The sequence below is a fragment of the Piliocolobus tephrosceles genome, chromosome 11 (assembly GCF_002776525.5).
Source record: "Piliocolobus tephrosceles isolate RC106 chromosome 11, ASM277652v3, whole genome shotgun sequence".
Classification (NCBI taxonomy): Eukaryota; Metazoa; Chordata; class Mammalia; order Primates; family Cercopithecidae; genus Piliocolobus; species Piliocolobus tephrosceles.
Genome location: NC_045444.1, coordinates 51197056 through 51215262, shown reverse-complemented (window position 1 = coordinate 51215262; position 18207 = coordinate 51197056). Strand labels below are relative to the sequence as shown.

The 18207-nt window shown below is 34.1% G+C and overlaps 1 protein-coding gene across 2 annotated transcripts in view; it reads right to left on the bottom strand.

Moving 5' to 3' along the window:
- The window catches only part of SCN2A (sodium voltage-gated channel alpha subunit 2), a 110634-nt gene that overhangs the window by 61098 nt on the left and 31329 nt on the right, over positions 1-18207 (bottom strand). For both annotated transcript variants that reach the window (XM_023188127.2, XM_023188128.2), the window contains 3 exons: positions 15202-15546; positions 11253-11385; positions 6649-6887 (listed from right to left, as the gene is read on the bottom strand). In XM_023188127.2, coding sequence (XP_023043895.1) covers positions 6649-6887; positions 11253-11385; positions 15202-15546 — 717 coding nt within the window. The remainder of the gene's footprint in view (positions 1-6648; positions 6888-11252; positions 11386-15201; positions 15547-18207) is intronic.

Genomic DNA, 18207 nt, shown 5'->3' with positions numbered 1-18207 from the left:
TCTTTCTTTCTTTCTTTCTTTCTTTCTTTCTTTCTTTCTTTCTTTCTTTCCTTTTTGTTTTGTTTTGTTTTGTTTTGTTTTGACAGAGTTTCACTCTTGTTGCCCAGGTTGGAGTGTGTTCATAGGAACACAAAGAAGGGGACAACAGACACTGGAGGGTGGAGGGTAGGAAGAGGATGAGGATCAAAGAACTACCTACAGCGTACTATGCTTATTACCTGGATGATGAAATGATCTGTATACCAAACCCCTGTGATTTACAATTTATTTATGTAACAAACCTGTATATATACCCCTGAACCTCAAATAAATGTGAAAAAAAATTAAGTACAAAAAAGATAGTCTTTCGTATTTACCCACATTTATTCATATCTAGTGACCATCATTCCCAGAACCAAATTTCAATCTGCTATTTTTCCCATTCGGCCTAAAGAACTTCCATTAACATTTCTTGTAGGGTAGTTCTGGTGGTAACAGCTTTTTTAGGTTTTTGTTTATCTTAAAATTCTTTATTTCATTTTAATTTCTGACAGATAGTTTCACTTTCTGTAGAATAATGGGCTTTTATTTCTTTATTTTATCTGGCCACCTTCTTCTGGCCTGAATTATTTCTGGTAAGATGTTAATCTCATGTATATAGTAAATATTTTTCTTCTTGTTGTTTCCAGAGCTTTTTGTTATTGCTGTTGTTTTCAGCAGCATGACTAAGATATGCCTAAGTATGGGCTTACTTTACATTTATCCTGTTGATGGTCACTAACATTTTATAAGGTAACATTAAGGTCTGTAAGTTAATATTTTTGACCGACTTTGGGAAATTTTTGGCCACTGTTTCTTCAAATATTTGCTCTGTTTCATTCTGTCTATTTTCTCCTTCTGATTCTCCCATTATATAAATATTTAGACTACTTGATATTATCCCATATTATAGTCAGACTCAGTTCATTTTTCCTTTCAATTCTCTAGTGTTCAAATTGGATAATTTCTATTAATGTGCTTTGAGTTAACAACTATTTCTTCTGACATCTGCAATTTTCTTTTAAACACATCCAGTGAATTTTTTATATTAGAATATGTACTTTTCAATTATAAAATGTCTAAATGATTCTTTTTATAGTTTTCATTTTTTTTCTGCTCATGTTCTCTGTTTATTCCTTTTGACCACATTTTTCCTTTAAATTGCTCAACATATTTACAATAGCACCTCCAAAGTCCTTTTTTGTTTATTCTAACAATTTGTTCATGTCCAGATCTATTTCTACATACTGCTTTAATCTATTAACTATGAGTCACATTTTCCTATTTCTTTGCATATCATATAATTTTTATGTGACATGAATATGTTTAATATTGAGAATACTTCAATCCTGGAAATCTATTCTCTAGAAGCTAATATAGCATTATGAAAGGTGATATATACAAGAACGTTTACTGCAACATGGGGATAAAGTATCTGGAATCAACTTGAACATCCATCAATAGGTGATTGGAAGAAAAAATAGTGAAACTTGCCTACTATGAAATATTAGTATGCAATTCAGAGGCTTGTAATATATTCACAGACTTGTACAATCATCACAATTATTGAATTTTAGAACGTTTTCATTACCTTAAAAAGAAGCTACATACCCATTAGCTAGTTGTTGCTCCCATTTACCCTAATCCCTGCTGCCGGGCAACCACTAATCTACTTTCTGTCTCTATGGATTTGTCTATTTTGAACATTTCATATAAATGTAGCAATTAACCTTTTGTGACTGGCTTTGTTCACTTAATATAATGTTTTCAAGGTTTATTCATGTTGTAGATTGTAGCAATACTTCATTCCTTTTTATGGGTGAATAACATTTTATTGGATGGATATTGTTTATCCATTCATCAGGTGATAGACATTTTGAATTGTTTTTAATTTTTAGTATTATGAATAATATTCTATAAGCATTCATGTGGAAATACGTTCTAATTCTCTTAGATATATATCCAAAGAAATTAGTAAAATTGCCAGGTCATATGGTAACTCTAACCTAAACTTTTTGGGGAACAGCTAAATTATTATCCAAAGTGATTGCACCATTTTATATTCTCAAAATAAAGAATAAGCATTCCAATTTTTCCACATCCTTGCCAAAAAATGGTATTGGGTTTCTTTCTGATTATAGCCATCTTAGTATGTGTGAAGTGGTGTCTCATTTTAGTTTTGATTTGCCTTTCCCTTAAAATTAGCCAGTTATGCTGGCCATCTTTTATGTGCTTATTGGCCTTTTGTCTATCTTCTTTGTTAATATGTCATTTGTAGTGAATTATCTATTTTGTTTGTGTGGAATTATAAGAATGTTTTATATATATTAGATACAAATCGTGATCAGATATCTGGGTTGCAAATGTCCTCCTCCATTCTGTAAGTTGTCCTTTTACTTGATGATGATGTTTGCAGTATGAAAGTTGCTAATGTTGATAAAGTCTAATGAACGTTTTTTTTTCTTATTGTTATTATGTGTGCTTTTGGTGTCATATCTAAGAAATCATTGCTTAATAACAGGTCATGAAGATTTACTTCTAAATTTTCTTCTAACAGTTCATAGTTTTAGCTCTACATTTAGGCCTCTGACCTATCTTATTTTTTATATATGTTATTAAGTAAGGGTTCAATTCCATTCTTTCATATGTTGATATTCACTTGTCCAAGCACCATTTGTTGAAAAGGCTTCTTACCTTAATAAAATTGTCTAGTAGTCTTGTTGAAAATTAATTTAACATAAATGTAATGATTTACTGTTGGAATTTCAATTTGATTCCATTGATGTATATAGCTATCCTTATGCCAGTACCAAACTATCTTGCTTACTTTTGCTTTGTAGTAAGTTTTAAAATTTGGAAGTTTGAGTTCTCCAAGTTTGTTTTCTTTCTAGTTAAGATTGTGTGGCACATGGTCTCTTGCATTTTCGTATAAAATTTTTAGTCAATTTGTCACTTTCTGCAAAATAGGTAGCTGGGATTTTGATATGGATTGCATTACATTTATTGATTAATTTGGTGAGTATTGCCATCTTAACAATATTTTCTTCTAATCTATGAATATAAATGTGTTCTCATTTAGTTAGTACTTCTTTAATTTCTATCAACAATGTTTTATAGCTTTCAGTGTACAAGTTTCACACTTATTTTATTAAATTTATTCCTAAGTATTTTATTCTTTTTGATGTTATTATAAACAGAATTTTCCTAATTTTATTTTCTGATTGTTCATTAGTAGTGTTTAGAAATATAATTGAGTTTTGTATATTGATCTTGTATTCTACAATCTTATTTATTAGTTCTAACAGTTGTGTGTGTGTGTGTGTATTTTATAGGATTTTCTAAATACAAGATTATGTATTCATTAACAGAATTTACTTCTTGTGTTCTAATCTAGATGCCATTAATATCTTTTTCTTGTCTTATTTCCCTGGTTAGATCTTTCAGTACAGTATTGAAAAGAAGTAGCAAGAGCAAGCATCCTTGCCTTCTTCTTGACCTGAAGGTAAAAGCATCTAAAGTAACTATTAAGAATGATGATAGGTGTGGGGTCTTTTGAGATGGTGTTTATCAGGCTGAAGTTCTTTTCTATTTGAAGTTTGCTGAGTGTTTTTATCATGAAACACTTTGGCTTTTTCCATGTGATTACAGCATCTATAGAGATGATTGTATAGTTTTAAAAATTAATATGATATATTACATTAATTTTTTATGTTGGTCCAGCCTTGCATCACTGGGATAAATTTCACTTATTCTGAGTACATAATCCAAAAATCTAAATATGTTGGGTGATTTGGCTTCTAGTATTTTGTTGAGGATTGTTGTGCTTATGCTCATATGGGATGTTGCTGGTCTATATTTGTGTCTGTATTCTTTTCTTGTAATATTTTTGTCTGGCATCAATATCAGGGTAATTCTAGCTTCATAAAGTGAGTTGAGAAGTATTCCCTTCTCTTCGGTTTGTTGGAACAGTTTGTTAAGGATTGATGTAACACTCCATTGAACATTTGGCAAAATTCACCAGTGAAACTATCTGGACTCAGGCTTTTTTTGGTGGGAAGTTTTTTTTTTAATTTTTTTTTTAATTGCGAATTCAATTTTTACTTATTATAGGTATATTGAGATAGTCTACTACTTCTTGAGTCAGTTTTGGGAGTTTGTTACTTCCTAGGAATTTTTCAATTTCACCTAGGTTATCTAGTTTGCTGGTGTTTAATTTTATTCTATTCCTTATGCTCCTTTTTTATTTCTAAAAGATCCATGGTGATATCCTCTCTTCATTCCTACTTCTAATAATTTGTGTCTTTTCTCTTTTTTTCTTGGTTAGCCTAGCTAAAGATTTGTCAATTCTGTTGATTTTTTCAAAGAAATAGCTTTTGGGTTTATTTTTATATGTTATTTTTCTCTTCTTTGTTATTTGCCTTTTCTGTTAATTTCAGGTTAATTTGCTATTCTTTATATAGTTTCTTAAAGAGGAGCTTAAATTAGCAATTTGGGAAATCTTCTATTTTACCATAGACATTTATAGTATAAATTTGTCTTTAAATATTGTTTTAGCTGCTCTCATTAATTTCAATTTGGTTTGTTTTTATTTTCAGTCATCCTTAAAGTATTTTCTAATTTCTCTTATGATATTTTCTTGACTCATTGGTTATTTAAGAGTAAGTTGTTTAATTTCCAAATATTTGTGATTTTCCACATTGACTTGCTATTGATTTCTAATTTCATTTTATTTTTTATCAGAAAAATACTTCGTATTATTTTAATTTTTTAAGTTTATTGAGGTGTGTTTTTTTTTGACCTAACCTGTAACTTATCCTAGGGAATGTACCATAGGCATTTGAGAAGAATGTGTATCCTGCCCATGGATTTTCTAGTATTCCAAAATTCACCTAAGATACAGATCCTACATTCCTTAACACATAAGACCAGCCCCAGCTTGAATTGTCTATTTATTGGTTATTTCTTTCTAGAATCTATCCTCCTTCTGGTAATGGTATCCTAATTTTTGTCTTCATGATTTAACTCATTTATTCTGCCTCCAGTGATAAGATATGATTCTGATTTAGGCAAATATGGCATTAAAACCAAGAGTTAGGGTAACTGACTGATTTAGAAATGGCCATGTAACTCCAACCAGGTCAATGATATTCAATTTGTGGGCCTTAATTAAAGCTACTAATTAGGAAGCACAAACTTTCTGTACCTGGAGCTACATTAGTAGAATAAAAGTTGATAGAATGTTGGCAATAGTAAGAAAATACCCAGCCAGAGAGGAAGGTCACATACTGGGAAGAAGAGAGACAAGAAGCTGATTCCCAATGATGCTGGCTGAGAACCTGAATCTAGCCAGGTTAGGACCTAGAACTAGTTCCAAGTGGGCTTCAGTAACATGAGGTAATGAATTCCCTTTATTTTTGCTTAAGCTCATTCAACTTGGATTATAACATATTACCTCCAAAGGCTTTCTTGTTTCAATTGCCACCCCAGTACCCTGTTTTATTTTTAGAAATAATGTTGAAGAGATTCTTACATAGCTCTGAATTTGAACTAGGTAATATTATTGTCCTTTCCTACTCTAAGCTTCTGTGATCTTTGCCCATAGCTTACGATTGTCTCTGAAAGAGCTTTCAGAGTCTGATACAGCATTCAGACCTTCCATTTCTTTGTTAATTTCTCATGGACACAGTTTCCCAACTGCAAAATACAGACAATTTATAGTAAATATCTTAAGACTGATTTTTTGGGAATCTAGAGAGAGAGATTTAACGTAAACCGTTTAGTCCAATATCTGATACAAAATAAGTGGCCAACATATGCCAACTTTATCATTTAATTCAGGTAAGTCCTACCTGAAATATAATTCAAAAATGTAGTGGTTACTTCAGAGCCTAAAAATATTGTATGTTATACTTTAGGCCATATTATTTACAATCTCTATATAACCTGCTTATATGTTCATTTATCAAGTTGGGAACTTAATAAGCATTTTATACTTGTATAAATATACTTTTTTGCGTGATTTTCTTCATTTTGTCTCTCTGTATAAGACCACTCTAACATCTATCACTATACTATACGACATTATGATATCAATATGTATCCAGTGAATGCTAATATATATTTTAACAAAATTATATAAATAATTTCTAAATTTAATATTGCTAAGACTGTAGAAGAAACAAAAACAAAAAATAATAATCCCTCATATAATGTTTCCTCCCACATAATCTATCTTCAAGTACCTACAAATGATATTTCAAAATTATCTGACTTGGGCATATTTTATAATTTGTTTAGTAAATGCAGACATGTCCTAAAGAAACTATTCTAAATATCTTAAAAATACGTCAGAATTTTGTTACAGATCAATGTCTTTGGAAGACAATTCAGAATCATCTTCTAATAAATAAGCAATTTAAATTCAATTCTAAATCAAATTATACATAAATTCTTTGACTCTTTTGCACTATGGTAGTGATATATTTTTGTTATTTAAAAAGGATGCTAAACATTTGATGTCAAGGTATACATGGCCAATTAGTTGATATTTAATTTGAGAGCAATATGTAAAATTCACTCAGGCAATTATAAAATCTTTCAATGGGAAGAGAAACTCTCAGTGAGGCTTACCAGGTTTCCAACAGACAGTACACTGCTGAACTGCTCCGTCATGGGATAGTGCTCCATAGCCATGAAGAGTGTATTTAAGACAATGCAGATGGTGATGGCCAGGTCAACAAATGGGTCCATTACAACCAGGTTGACAAGGTGTTTCACCTTTAACCATGGTTTACAACAGTCCCAAATCAAACACATATTAGCAAATTTATACCAGCATGGTGGGCATTTCTGTCTGGATTCTTCAAGTTCTGGAAGAAAAAAAGTTAGAATCCTCATGAAAACTGCTTACTTTCTGTTAAGCAGTCTTTGGTTTAAATTAAAGCAATTTAAAAAATCTAAAGTTGTTAAAAGATATTATGGGTCAATCTGCTGGAGGAACAGGAAAAATTTTACAGTGGGTTTGCTGTCACAGAAAGGATCAGTACAGAAAGGCTAGTAAGCTTTCCAAATGTATCCTGGCTAAACATTGCTTGCAAGATTCTATCAGAAAATCTAAACTGTCTGATAATTATCTTCAAGGCTGCTGGAAAGTAATGGGTAGAACTTGCATTGAGTGCACTTAAAGCTCATCCATCTTCCAGATAGAGCAAGAAGTATATATGTTATCACAGATATCTCAGGAGATGTCCTAAGGACCTTAATCAGTCACACTGAATGCCAGTTTCTTAGATTAGATATGTTTTGGTGATCTTCTAATTAGATAATTTTGTCAGTGTCACCAATCTTAGTTTAAAAGTCTCAGACTTTATTAGATTATAGGCTTGCATATTAGACATAATAAAGTTCCATCTCTCTACATATCTCATTTAAGTAGAGGGCATAAAAGAAGAGAAAATATCCCACCCAGCCTAAGGAACTGGAGTCCTCACTGTTATTACAAATCAACATTTCACAAAGTGGAACTCATTTATTACTGGAAAAATACAAAAGATTTAAGTGAAATATACATATAATTCATACATTTTCATGGTATACATTTATTTTAATGTATTGAAATACATAACTCTCAATCAAACCTATGACATAAAATTTTATATTAAAATGCATTTATCCAAGGAAAATGTACAATGATGTCAAGAAGAATTTCAACCAAATATTGGGGGAGAAGACAGAAATGCACAAATCTTTAAGGTGATACCCAAAGTACTGAAATTTGGTAAATATTGGCAAAGAAATTTGGGGAATTAGGAAGTGAAAAATTGTCTACCATCTTCCTTTGGCAAGATAATCTCTTCATCAACTTATGAGTGGAAAAATATGCAGAACTTGTTGTTTTCTGTCAATATCATTGCTGTACACCCTATTACCTGTTCTGCCAAAATGTGGCCACCACCTCTTAGCACTGAAATAGAGGGAAGGTTTCTTCTTTTTAAATCCATGGCATAGCTGACTCTAGTCAGTCACTTTAATACTATTGTGGCAACTGGAACATCTGTCCACATCCGGCACAGTTTACTATGAACTAAACCTTGTAAGGGTGTGACCAGCCTATGAAAGGACAATCACAACAACAGATAATAATTTTTCTTCTACTAATCAACATTTGCCACAAATCAATTCTATAATGCTATTTTCCTAAGTAAATTAATTTATTGCTCATTGTTTTTAAAATTTCCACTAAAAGTAGATTTGTCAATTGTCTCTTGGGATATTGAAATTCTTCAAGTGCACAGTTTGTTTCCATTTATCTTAGTACATAACTTTGTAAACAATAAATAATATTTGATTTATAATTCAAGAAAAAATATAGTTATTATGTACTAGTTATTTTGTAAATACTTCTGAACTCCCAAATAACCTTATATTTACATTGAAAGTTAAAAGGAGATATTATTATTTACAGAAAATAACAAAAGAGAAATTACAAAATTTAATTTTGTCTGTATACTGTCATAATATGACTTTTTCTTTCCATACCAGCTGTCATTTAGCAAATAAAGAGAAGCAAACAGGAACTGGATAGAAAAAAAAATAAACTGGAGAAAAGTTTAAAAAACGAAATTCAGCAGGTGTGACTCATCTTGACAGTGGGAATAACCGGAGCAAAGTTGTTGAAGTTCTAAAATAAAATCATTCAATTATTCATTCCAAAAAAAGCGGGCGGTGGGGAAATCTCACACTTTAAAACAAAGCAAAGCATTCAGGAGAGAGCTGCAGCCACATCTCCATTATTCCTGCATGGGTTATCCACACTTAGAATCACTCACAATAAGTCTTGTGTCTTTTGCTGGCTCACCTTGATTCTTTAGGTGCTTCTAACTCACCCTCCCACCATCCTTCACAAAGGTGTGACCAGAAAACATTTCTATGTGATTTTGCACTTTTAAAAATTTGAAAAGCAAATGGTTCATTTTTGCTTATTCATTACTGCTTCACTAAGCATGAGGCTATCCATTACCCTGGACAACAGAGACTTGGCTGTAGTTAAAAAGAAGGAAAACAAAAATTGCCAACTGGATCAACATCCCTGGTTCATAAAAAGGGAAGGCGAACTAAACAATGATCAGACATAGAAGAAAGGATCCCCAAGGAAAGAGATTATGTCAACCAAGAAAACTTTGCACCATTATCAGAAACCAAAAAAAAAAAAAAAAAAAAAAAGGACTATCTTAAGTCACCTTGAGTATGCATGTACGTGATATTGCTAACAACCAACCTTGATGAATGTCACACTCAATGTGTCTACATACAATTGAATAAAGAAAAGTCAGTTTTCATTCTAGAAAAATGATAAAAACAGAATAAAAACTTAAAAACTTGGCCATCATTTCTCGCAAATATACAAAGTCAAAAGCTCTGCAGATAATAAAATGAAAGCACTCTCAGTCTTCAACTTCTAGGTTGCGCTTATTCCTAGAATATCCTTTCCATCCTAAGCAACTCCATGTCACATAGTTTCATGGAGAGATGTGTGGGTGCATTTATTTTGAACTCCAAATCTTAACTAGTTGGCAAGTCCAATCTTGTGGATATTTGAGGTTTTGTAAGTAATGCCTTATTTAGCTCAAACTTAATGCTATGAGAAGTGCAAAGCATGACTGTTGATTGAGACTTACCCTGTCTCCTTCTCTACTTCCTGCTTTAGGGAGCAGACATGCTGCTGACATCGGTAGCAGAACCACTGGCAGCTTCCTTTCAGTGGTTTTGCTATGGCAAGGAGCAGAAGGCCAGACAATCTTCAAAAGATTTACCTGGAGGGACAGGGAGGAGCAAGCTACTGGCAGCTGGGGGGAAGAGGGAGTGCAAGCTAACGCAGGCGAGGTTGGGGAAGAACGTACTAGAGTTTAATATTCCATTGAAATCAGTGAAAAGGTTTCTGATACTGCATTAGGACATTATGAAAATTGGGTCTCATAATACTGACTTGTCTGTGATGTACACAGTCGTCTACACTGTGAGTTTTTTCTAGCTGTGACTTTTCGTATTGGTATTAATAATATTATGGGATCTTTGCATACAGACTGGAAAAGAATTATTCCAGGAGTCTATCCAATCTCAAGAGAAAATCTAATTATCAGTAAGAAAGGGATGTGTATGCTTGCTCTCTTTTGCTTTCATTCACCTTTTCTCTTCTCCTTTGACACATCTACACACACACACACACACACACACACACACACACTCACACACATACCTGGGAAGGGATACAAGGGAGAAGGTTTGTGAAGAGATAGGGAGAGGAGAGAATAGGAGGGCAAGGAAGGGGGATAGAATACATTTTACATGAAAATGTTTTCCAAGTAGTTGAAGTTGATAGTTGTTTGAATTCTCTTACAGTATGGAAAGGCAAAAACATGTGAATTAACAAAAATAACAACAACAAAACAACTAATAATGATAATATTTATTAACTGCTTTCTGCTTGCCAAATGCGTCAGTGTTTTATCTAAGAAGGCTTATTTAATCCATTCAACAACCTTATGCCTAAACATCATTATCCACACTTTACTGATGAGGAAACTGAAATTCAAAGTCACAAATTAACACATTTAACATATGGCAGAGCCAGAAATTGATCACAGATTAAGTTGTCCCCAAAGTCTTTATTTTGGCATTCTGAGATCCAGACTGCTAAACATTATGTTAACTATTCAGATAAAATATGCAACTAAAGAGAAAGCTGATGTATTGTAAGAATCTAGTCAGAGAAAGGCAAAAGTAGGACTATGAAATTTTAAACACTTTGCTTCAAGGAAGTTAATATTAAATCCTAATTCACATTTTTAATTTATATTTCTGGTTAAGTCACAGGATTCTATAACTGTGTCTCAAGCAGTTAATACAATCCAAATGGCTTAGCATCATCATAAGGATAAGCATTTATCATTACTCTTTTCAATGTCATGCACACAAGTTTCAGTGTTTAGAATTTAATGGATGAAAGTGGTGTTCAAAATATACCTTAAATTTGCAGCAACTTTCTGGAGGCTAAGTATAAAAAATCTATGGAAGATAATAGAATCCATGAGTTGTGCACGGATTTTACTTTTACTTAGTAAAATGTATAATGATGATACAGTATCAAGTCAGGAAGTAATTTATTGAAATTTATGAAGTGTTTTTTTATCATTACCAAAGCACCAAGTAACTATGATGCAGGACTTTTGACATACCTTCCATGGTGTTGGTCAAAATGCTGGCTATACTCATTGCTCTTTGCCTTGATGTAGGATCTTCCAATAAATCCATGGAAACATGATAAGAACTGGACCGTCTCTTTCTTATTTCTGTTTCAGTAGTCGTGCCCTAAAAATAGAATTTCAGATAAAATAAACACTATTTTTGAAAGCAGCAAAGCCCAAAGCATTCCTATAACGGGTGTTATTTAACTAAATATACACCATGCTTTCTCAGATGTAAAAAGCTCACTAAGATATTGTTGGAATTATTATTATTGGAGGATGTTTGAAAGTCCATCCGATTTTCAGCTTTTGGGAAGGCTTGGGTTTGTCAAGATGGGTTTTCCTATTCCTGCATCCCAGGGATTTGGGGTCCAGATCTACTACAGGTCTACTACTGGACAGATGGCCTTTTAGCATTTCAGCCAGTCCTACTTAGGACTTCAAACCAAAAATATTGTTTCTTAATTTTCTCTCAGGTTGAGTTTTTAGATCTTTATAGACATATATTCAGGTAGTTTAATATATGAAGAAAAAGGTTTGAAAGTTTCCTTCATATGCATCAGTACTAGTTCCCCTAAAACGTGAATTCTAGTTTTCAAATGCCTTCATTCATTAGAGACAGGTAACATTTCCCAACATTCCTAATTACAAAACTAAATTTTAGAACTAATCTATAACTTTGGCCTATATTTAAAAAACAACTTAATCCACAAAACAATCCACCCTTGGCACTGAGACTCTAATTTAAGGAACTAATACCAATGTGGGGAATTATGATTTTTAGTAATAATACAGTGATCTGATCATCTCCTATTCCAGAATAAATTCATCAGGATTTCAACATGGGCGAAAATTTGTTCCTACTTCAGGAGATCAAATGATGTTAATTATCACAGGGGGAAAAAAGGAAAAACTAAAGAATTTCAAATGCAGTTCTGAGTGTTAATAATAAATTAAAAAGTTTCATTTATTTGAGGATTTTCCCTATTTATTTGAGGATTTTGAACAATATGATCAAAATATAATAATATGATCAAAATATTATTTATTTTGGTCACATCATATTATGGTGTGAACAATTAGCAGTATTTTATCTTTTGTAAGCTGAATTATTTTAATGCATACATATTCAAAACCAAAATTTCCACTCAATGCATATGATTGTCACTAATGGTGATAAATATTCATATACATCATTCTAAAATTAATTTTAAGGTAAAAAAGAAAATTAGTAAGAAAAGAATAACCTCTCTCTAAAAATAAAACTCTCTTAATCAAAAGGGTGCCTCTCAGAATTTAAAATACTTCAGCTTGTCAGAAAGAGGCAAAGATTTAAGGAGAAAAACAATAGGGTCACATGGAGATCATCTAGTCCCTTCTGTTCTACACAGAAGCACATGTACAAACCTAGATTTGTCTAATTTTCAAATAGATTCTAAAACTGCTAATGACACAACAAAGAAAATTCTTTCTTAAGTTAAATTGTCTCAATTGAATTTATGTGTAAAGTACAGGAAATTATGTGCTTTCAAGGGTGTCATTTGCCCATAGCTATTTATTTTCTACTGTCATTTCCCCTCTGCATTCTCCAAAAGCCTACTTCATTTGTCTGCACCTTCATCTCAACTTTTCAATAGTACAGTGCCCTGCCCCAAAGCACCTAAGATTCTAAGATTAAAGAATGAAGTTGAGGAAGCAGGAAATAAAGGGATCACACGAAGCTTTGCTTCAAGCTGGCCCCAACTTTGCCTTCAGAGATTTGTGCCATCCTCTCTGATAGGACAGGAGATTTATGATAATTATTGATAAATGCTAAATAATTTCTGACAGACTGACAGTCTCTCTATATTCACTCATGGTAATTGTAGATTTGCTTTTATTTATCCAATTAACATTTATCAAGATCAGTGATAAACATACTTTGTTATGTATAAGAATTATGTGGGATGCTTGTTAAGGAAGAAGATTCCCAGACATTTTCTTATCAGTGTTTTGGTCTGAATAGGTCTGGGTAGGCACAGGAATCTCTAGTTTTAAGAAGCATCCCATGAGATTCTGATGTAAGTAGTATGAAAGTGAAGTATATTTTGGGAAACACTGGTTAAAATGAAAGTGTTTATGTGTTTATTTCCTTAACCATCTCTTCTTTTCAATTTAAAATAATTAAAAATAACTCAATGGGAGGCAATATTTCAGTGTCGATAGAATGTAGGTTCAGTGACCAGCATAACTGGGGTCAAATCTTAGCTCTACCATGCACAAGCCTCAGTTTCCTCCTCTGCAAAATAGGGATAATATTACTAACTATCAAAAAGGGTTGTTATGAGGGTTAAATGAGTTAACACATGTAAAGTGTTCTGGACAGTGGTACATGGTTAGCTACTATCGTTTTTTAAGAAGAACTGATGTTCTCTTTTCATTCTTCCTGGTTCCTCCACTATAAAGTTCTACTTTTCTCATGGTTCAACCTGATTCCAGGATACCTGGACACTTCTCTGGTAGAAGGAGGTGGGGAGAGGCCATGCAAAAAATGTGAAGAAGATAATGGGTATTTTATAATCCAAGATAAGAAGCTCCACCATTAGGTAACTGAAAACGAACTCCATATCATTTTAACGTGGCTCAAAGAGGTTGTCCAATGATAATAAATGGAGCTATGTAAAAAAAATTCATAAGAAGACCTTTTAAATGCTATAAAAACAATCAAGTGACATTGCCAAAATACTTTTTGCTAGCTCATGAAATTTTATTTAATACCAACATTATGGCTGCATAGTATTCCATGGTGTACATGTGCCACATTTTCTTTTTTCTTTTCTTTTTTTTTTTTTTTATTCTTTTGAGACGGAGTCTCGCTCGGTCGCCCAGCCTGGAGTGCTGTGGCCGGATCTCAGCTCACTGCAAGCTCCATCTCCCAGGTTCCCACCATTCTCCTGCCTCAGCCTCCCGAGTAGCTGGGACTACAGGCGCCCGCCACCTCGCCCGGCTAGTTTTTTGTATTTTTTAGTAGAGACGGGATTTCACCGTGTTAGCCAGGATGGTCTTGATCTCCTGACCTCGTGATCCACCCGTCTCGGCCTCCCAAAGTGCTGGGATTACAGGCTTGAGCCACCGCGCCTGGCCACGCCACATTTTCTTAATCCAGTCTATCACTGATGGATATTTGGGCTGGTTCCAGCACATGTACCCTAGAACTTAAAGTATAATAAAAAAATACCAACATTAAAGGCATCTTATGGCTTATGAAGTAAATTTCAATAATATAGCCCTATAAGTGTCTAGTATGTAGTTGAAATCCTTTTCCATGTGATTGATTTTGGGCCACTTTGTTTACAGTAAGAGTTTATGACAATAATATAAAAATTGGAATCTGCTCTAAAAATGACAACCAGGTACTTTTTGAGTGGTTCTTCACTACACAAATTTACAATGGTTGAGATCATTAGAGTGGATGCTAAAAAGGTACAACACTCTGACCTGCAAAGAGAGGCAATCTTGTACTATGAGATTTAAATCTACTTAGTAATAGTATCTACTGCAAGTGGAAGTATTTAAATCTCCTTTTAAACGAACAACCATCACAAAATCCTTAAGTATTTATTTAATTTATGAGCATTAATTTCCTTGGATTTAATTTAACTATATTAATCAAACATCATGCTTGATACATTGTTGCTTTGCTTTTTGGCGAGTTTCATACCATAGTAATAATGATGAAAGATTACTTCTAATTATATTCTCTGACAGCCAACCTAAGTTTTTAATTACTTTGTAGAAAAGTCTGAATAGAACAATTTTACAAGATAATAGCCTGATTGAACAAACTCCCAGCCTTTGGACAACAAACTCAACAAATTCTTAGATGTGGAAATGGAAAAACACTCGTGCCTGCACCAGTCACAACTCTCTTCCCATCAGCTGCAATTTTAATTGGCCTCACCTCTGGTAGGAGCTGCCCAGCAGATGTGAGGGTAGAAGGGCCCCCGACCAGGGAGACCACACCGTTGCAGTCCACAGCGCTATGCATCTTCCCATTCATGGGCAGGATGGGGAGCACCCTGGAGGCACGACTGGCCTGGCTGACGTTGCTGTGGCGCCGTTCTCCATGTCTGTGTGGCACGAACAGAGAGTCTCTTCGGCTGTCATTGTCCTCAAAAGTGCTGTGCTCATCATCAGCAAAGTCATTCTCAGAGCCAATGTCCTTTGTTCGACCTCTGAAGCTGAAAAGACTAGCCCTACTGTTGCGTCTTGGAGAGAAAAGGGAGCCACGGATGCTCAGTAAGGACTGTGAATAACAAGAGAAGAAACAAAAACCAGATGAACAGAATTAAGAGCTGGCATTCTGAAAAACAGAATTTGATTCATTGTGTCATAGTCATTAACTTACTCAAGGATAAGTCATTGGACACGTGGAACCAAGAGCCCCTCTGATGACTGCTGGTGGCATTTTGTTACTTTCTACAAGGTTCACCTTTTCTATTTCACTCTTGCTTTTTCTCCTTCCTCCATTTTTCATCTTCTGCTCTCTTTTCTTCCACTCTACGCATACCTCAACATAGCTAGAATTGTCCCCATAATGTGTTGTCCTCTTACTGGCATCTAGAAATGATATTTTTGATAGACCCTTCCTTAGAAGTTAATTCCAGTTAATAGCCCAATGGAAAACAATTAAACACAAACTTACCTTTAGATCCTCTGAAGTCAAAAATATAGCCAGTAAGAGCTCACTAGTGACCACGCCCTGATGCAAATCTTACCATGGAGGAAATATAATTAATCTTGCTAGTAGGAATGTTTAATTATAGTACAAGGGGCAGCTTTTCCACTTCCCTTTGCATATTTTATGATGGTCTTCATGAATAAATTAAATCAAGCTGAAATAACTGTATGATTTATTCCCCAATTCTCACCATTTTGTCTCTGTCTCAAGATATCTGAGGGCAATATTTACAAAAACTAAATTTTCACTGAGTCCGATCACAATCACTTAATTTTTTTTTTTTTTTTTTTTTTTTTTTTTTTTATCAGTACCCTTTTTAGCCTTGAGAAATGCTCCTCAACTCTCAGACCAGGTAATCTGGGAGACACTAATTTCAATTCCTGGATGCAGCAGGAATTGAGGTTAGGGTCTCCCAGTGTCCCAGGCAATGTCCCAGGCCTAGTCAATCAGTGTATTCTATACATAATTTAAAGATGGTCATGAAATCCTGCTTGGTCAATTGAAAGATATCCCTGTCTTTTACAACTGTTGAGGAAATGGTGCTTTTTCACTTAAGACTGCTAAATATATTGGCTCTAAGTTTGGAGCTGCTGTGACATCTTGCCACCATGTGGGAGGAACCTGGATTCAGATATGGTAGAAAAAGACATGGTCATGGTAACCTGTCTTGAGGTTCTGGATGCAACCATTCCTAAAGCTACTCACAGACATAATTTACATCATTTAATACATTCTCTTTTTTACTTGAGCCAGCTTGCATTAGATTTATGTAATTATTAATGGAAAGAATACTAACTTCATCATTTAAGTATTACTGCTTTGATCTTTTCCTCTCCAAGGGTTTAAAACTAATTAAAACCATAATTTTATACCTACTAATATATAGGTTTTCATATTCCTGACTAATATGCTTTGGCTATGTCCCCACCCAGATCTCATCTTGAGTTGTATCTCCCATAATTTCCATTGCTGGGAGAGGGACCTGGTGGGAAATAGTTGAATCATAGTGTCAGTTTTCTCCATACTGTTCTCGTGTTAGTGAATAAACCTCATGAGATCTCACAGGTTTTTTTTTTCTTTGATTTATTTTCTTTTTTATTATACTTTAAGTTCTAGGGTACATGTGCACAACATGCAGGTTTGTTAAATATGTATACATGTGCCATGTTGGTGTGTTGCACCCATTAACTCATCATTTACAATAGGTATATCTCCTAATGCTATCCCTCCCCACTCCCCCCACCCCACAACAGGCCCTGGTGTGTGATGTTCCCCTTCCTGTGACCAAGTGTTCTCATTGTTCAGTTCCCACTTATGAGTGAGAACATGCGGTGTTTGGTTTTCTGTTCTTCTGATAGTTTGCTGAGAATGATGGTTTCCAGCTGCATCCATGTCCCTACAAAGAACATGAACTCATCCTTTTTTTATGGCTGCATAGTATTCTGTGGCGTATATGTGCCACATTTTCTTAGTCCAGTCTGTCATGGGTGGACATCTGAGTTGGTTCCAAGTCTTTGCTATTGTGAATAGTGCCACAATAAACATACGTGTTCATGTGTCTTTATAGCAGCACGATTTATAATCCTTTGGGTATATACTCAGTAATGGGATGGCTGGGTCAAATGGTATTTCTAGTTCTAGATCCTTGAGGAGTCACCACACTGTCTTCCACAATGGTTGAACTAGTTTACAGTTCCACCAACAGTGTAAAAGTAGTCCTATTTCTCCATATCCTCTCCAGCTCCTGTTGCTTCCTGACATTTCAATGATGGCAATTCTAGCTGGTGCGAGATAATACCTCATTGTAGTTTTGATTTGCATTTCTCTGATGACCAGTGATGATGAGCATTTTTTCATGTCTCCATTGGCTGCATAAATGTCTTCTTTTCAGAAGTGTCTGTTCATATCCTTTGTCCATTTTCTGATGGGATTGTTTTTTTCTTGTAAATTTGTTTGAGTTCTTTGTAGGTTCTGGATATTAGCCCTTTGTCAGATGAGTAGATTGCAAAACTTTTCTCCCTATCTGTAGGTTGCCTGTTCACTCTGACAGTAGTTTCTTTTGCTGTGCAGAAGCTCTTTAGTTTAATTAGATCCCATTTGTCAATTTTGGCTTTTGTTGCCATTGCTTTTGGTATTTTAGACATGAAGTCCTTGCCAATGCCTATGTCCTGAATGGTATTGCCTAGGTGTTCTTCTAGGGCTTTTATGGTTTTAGGTCTAATATTT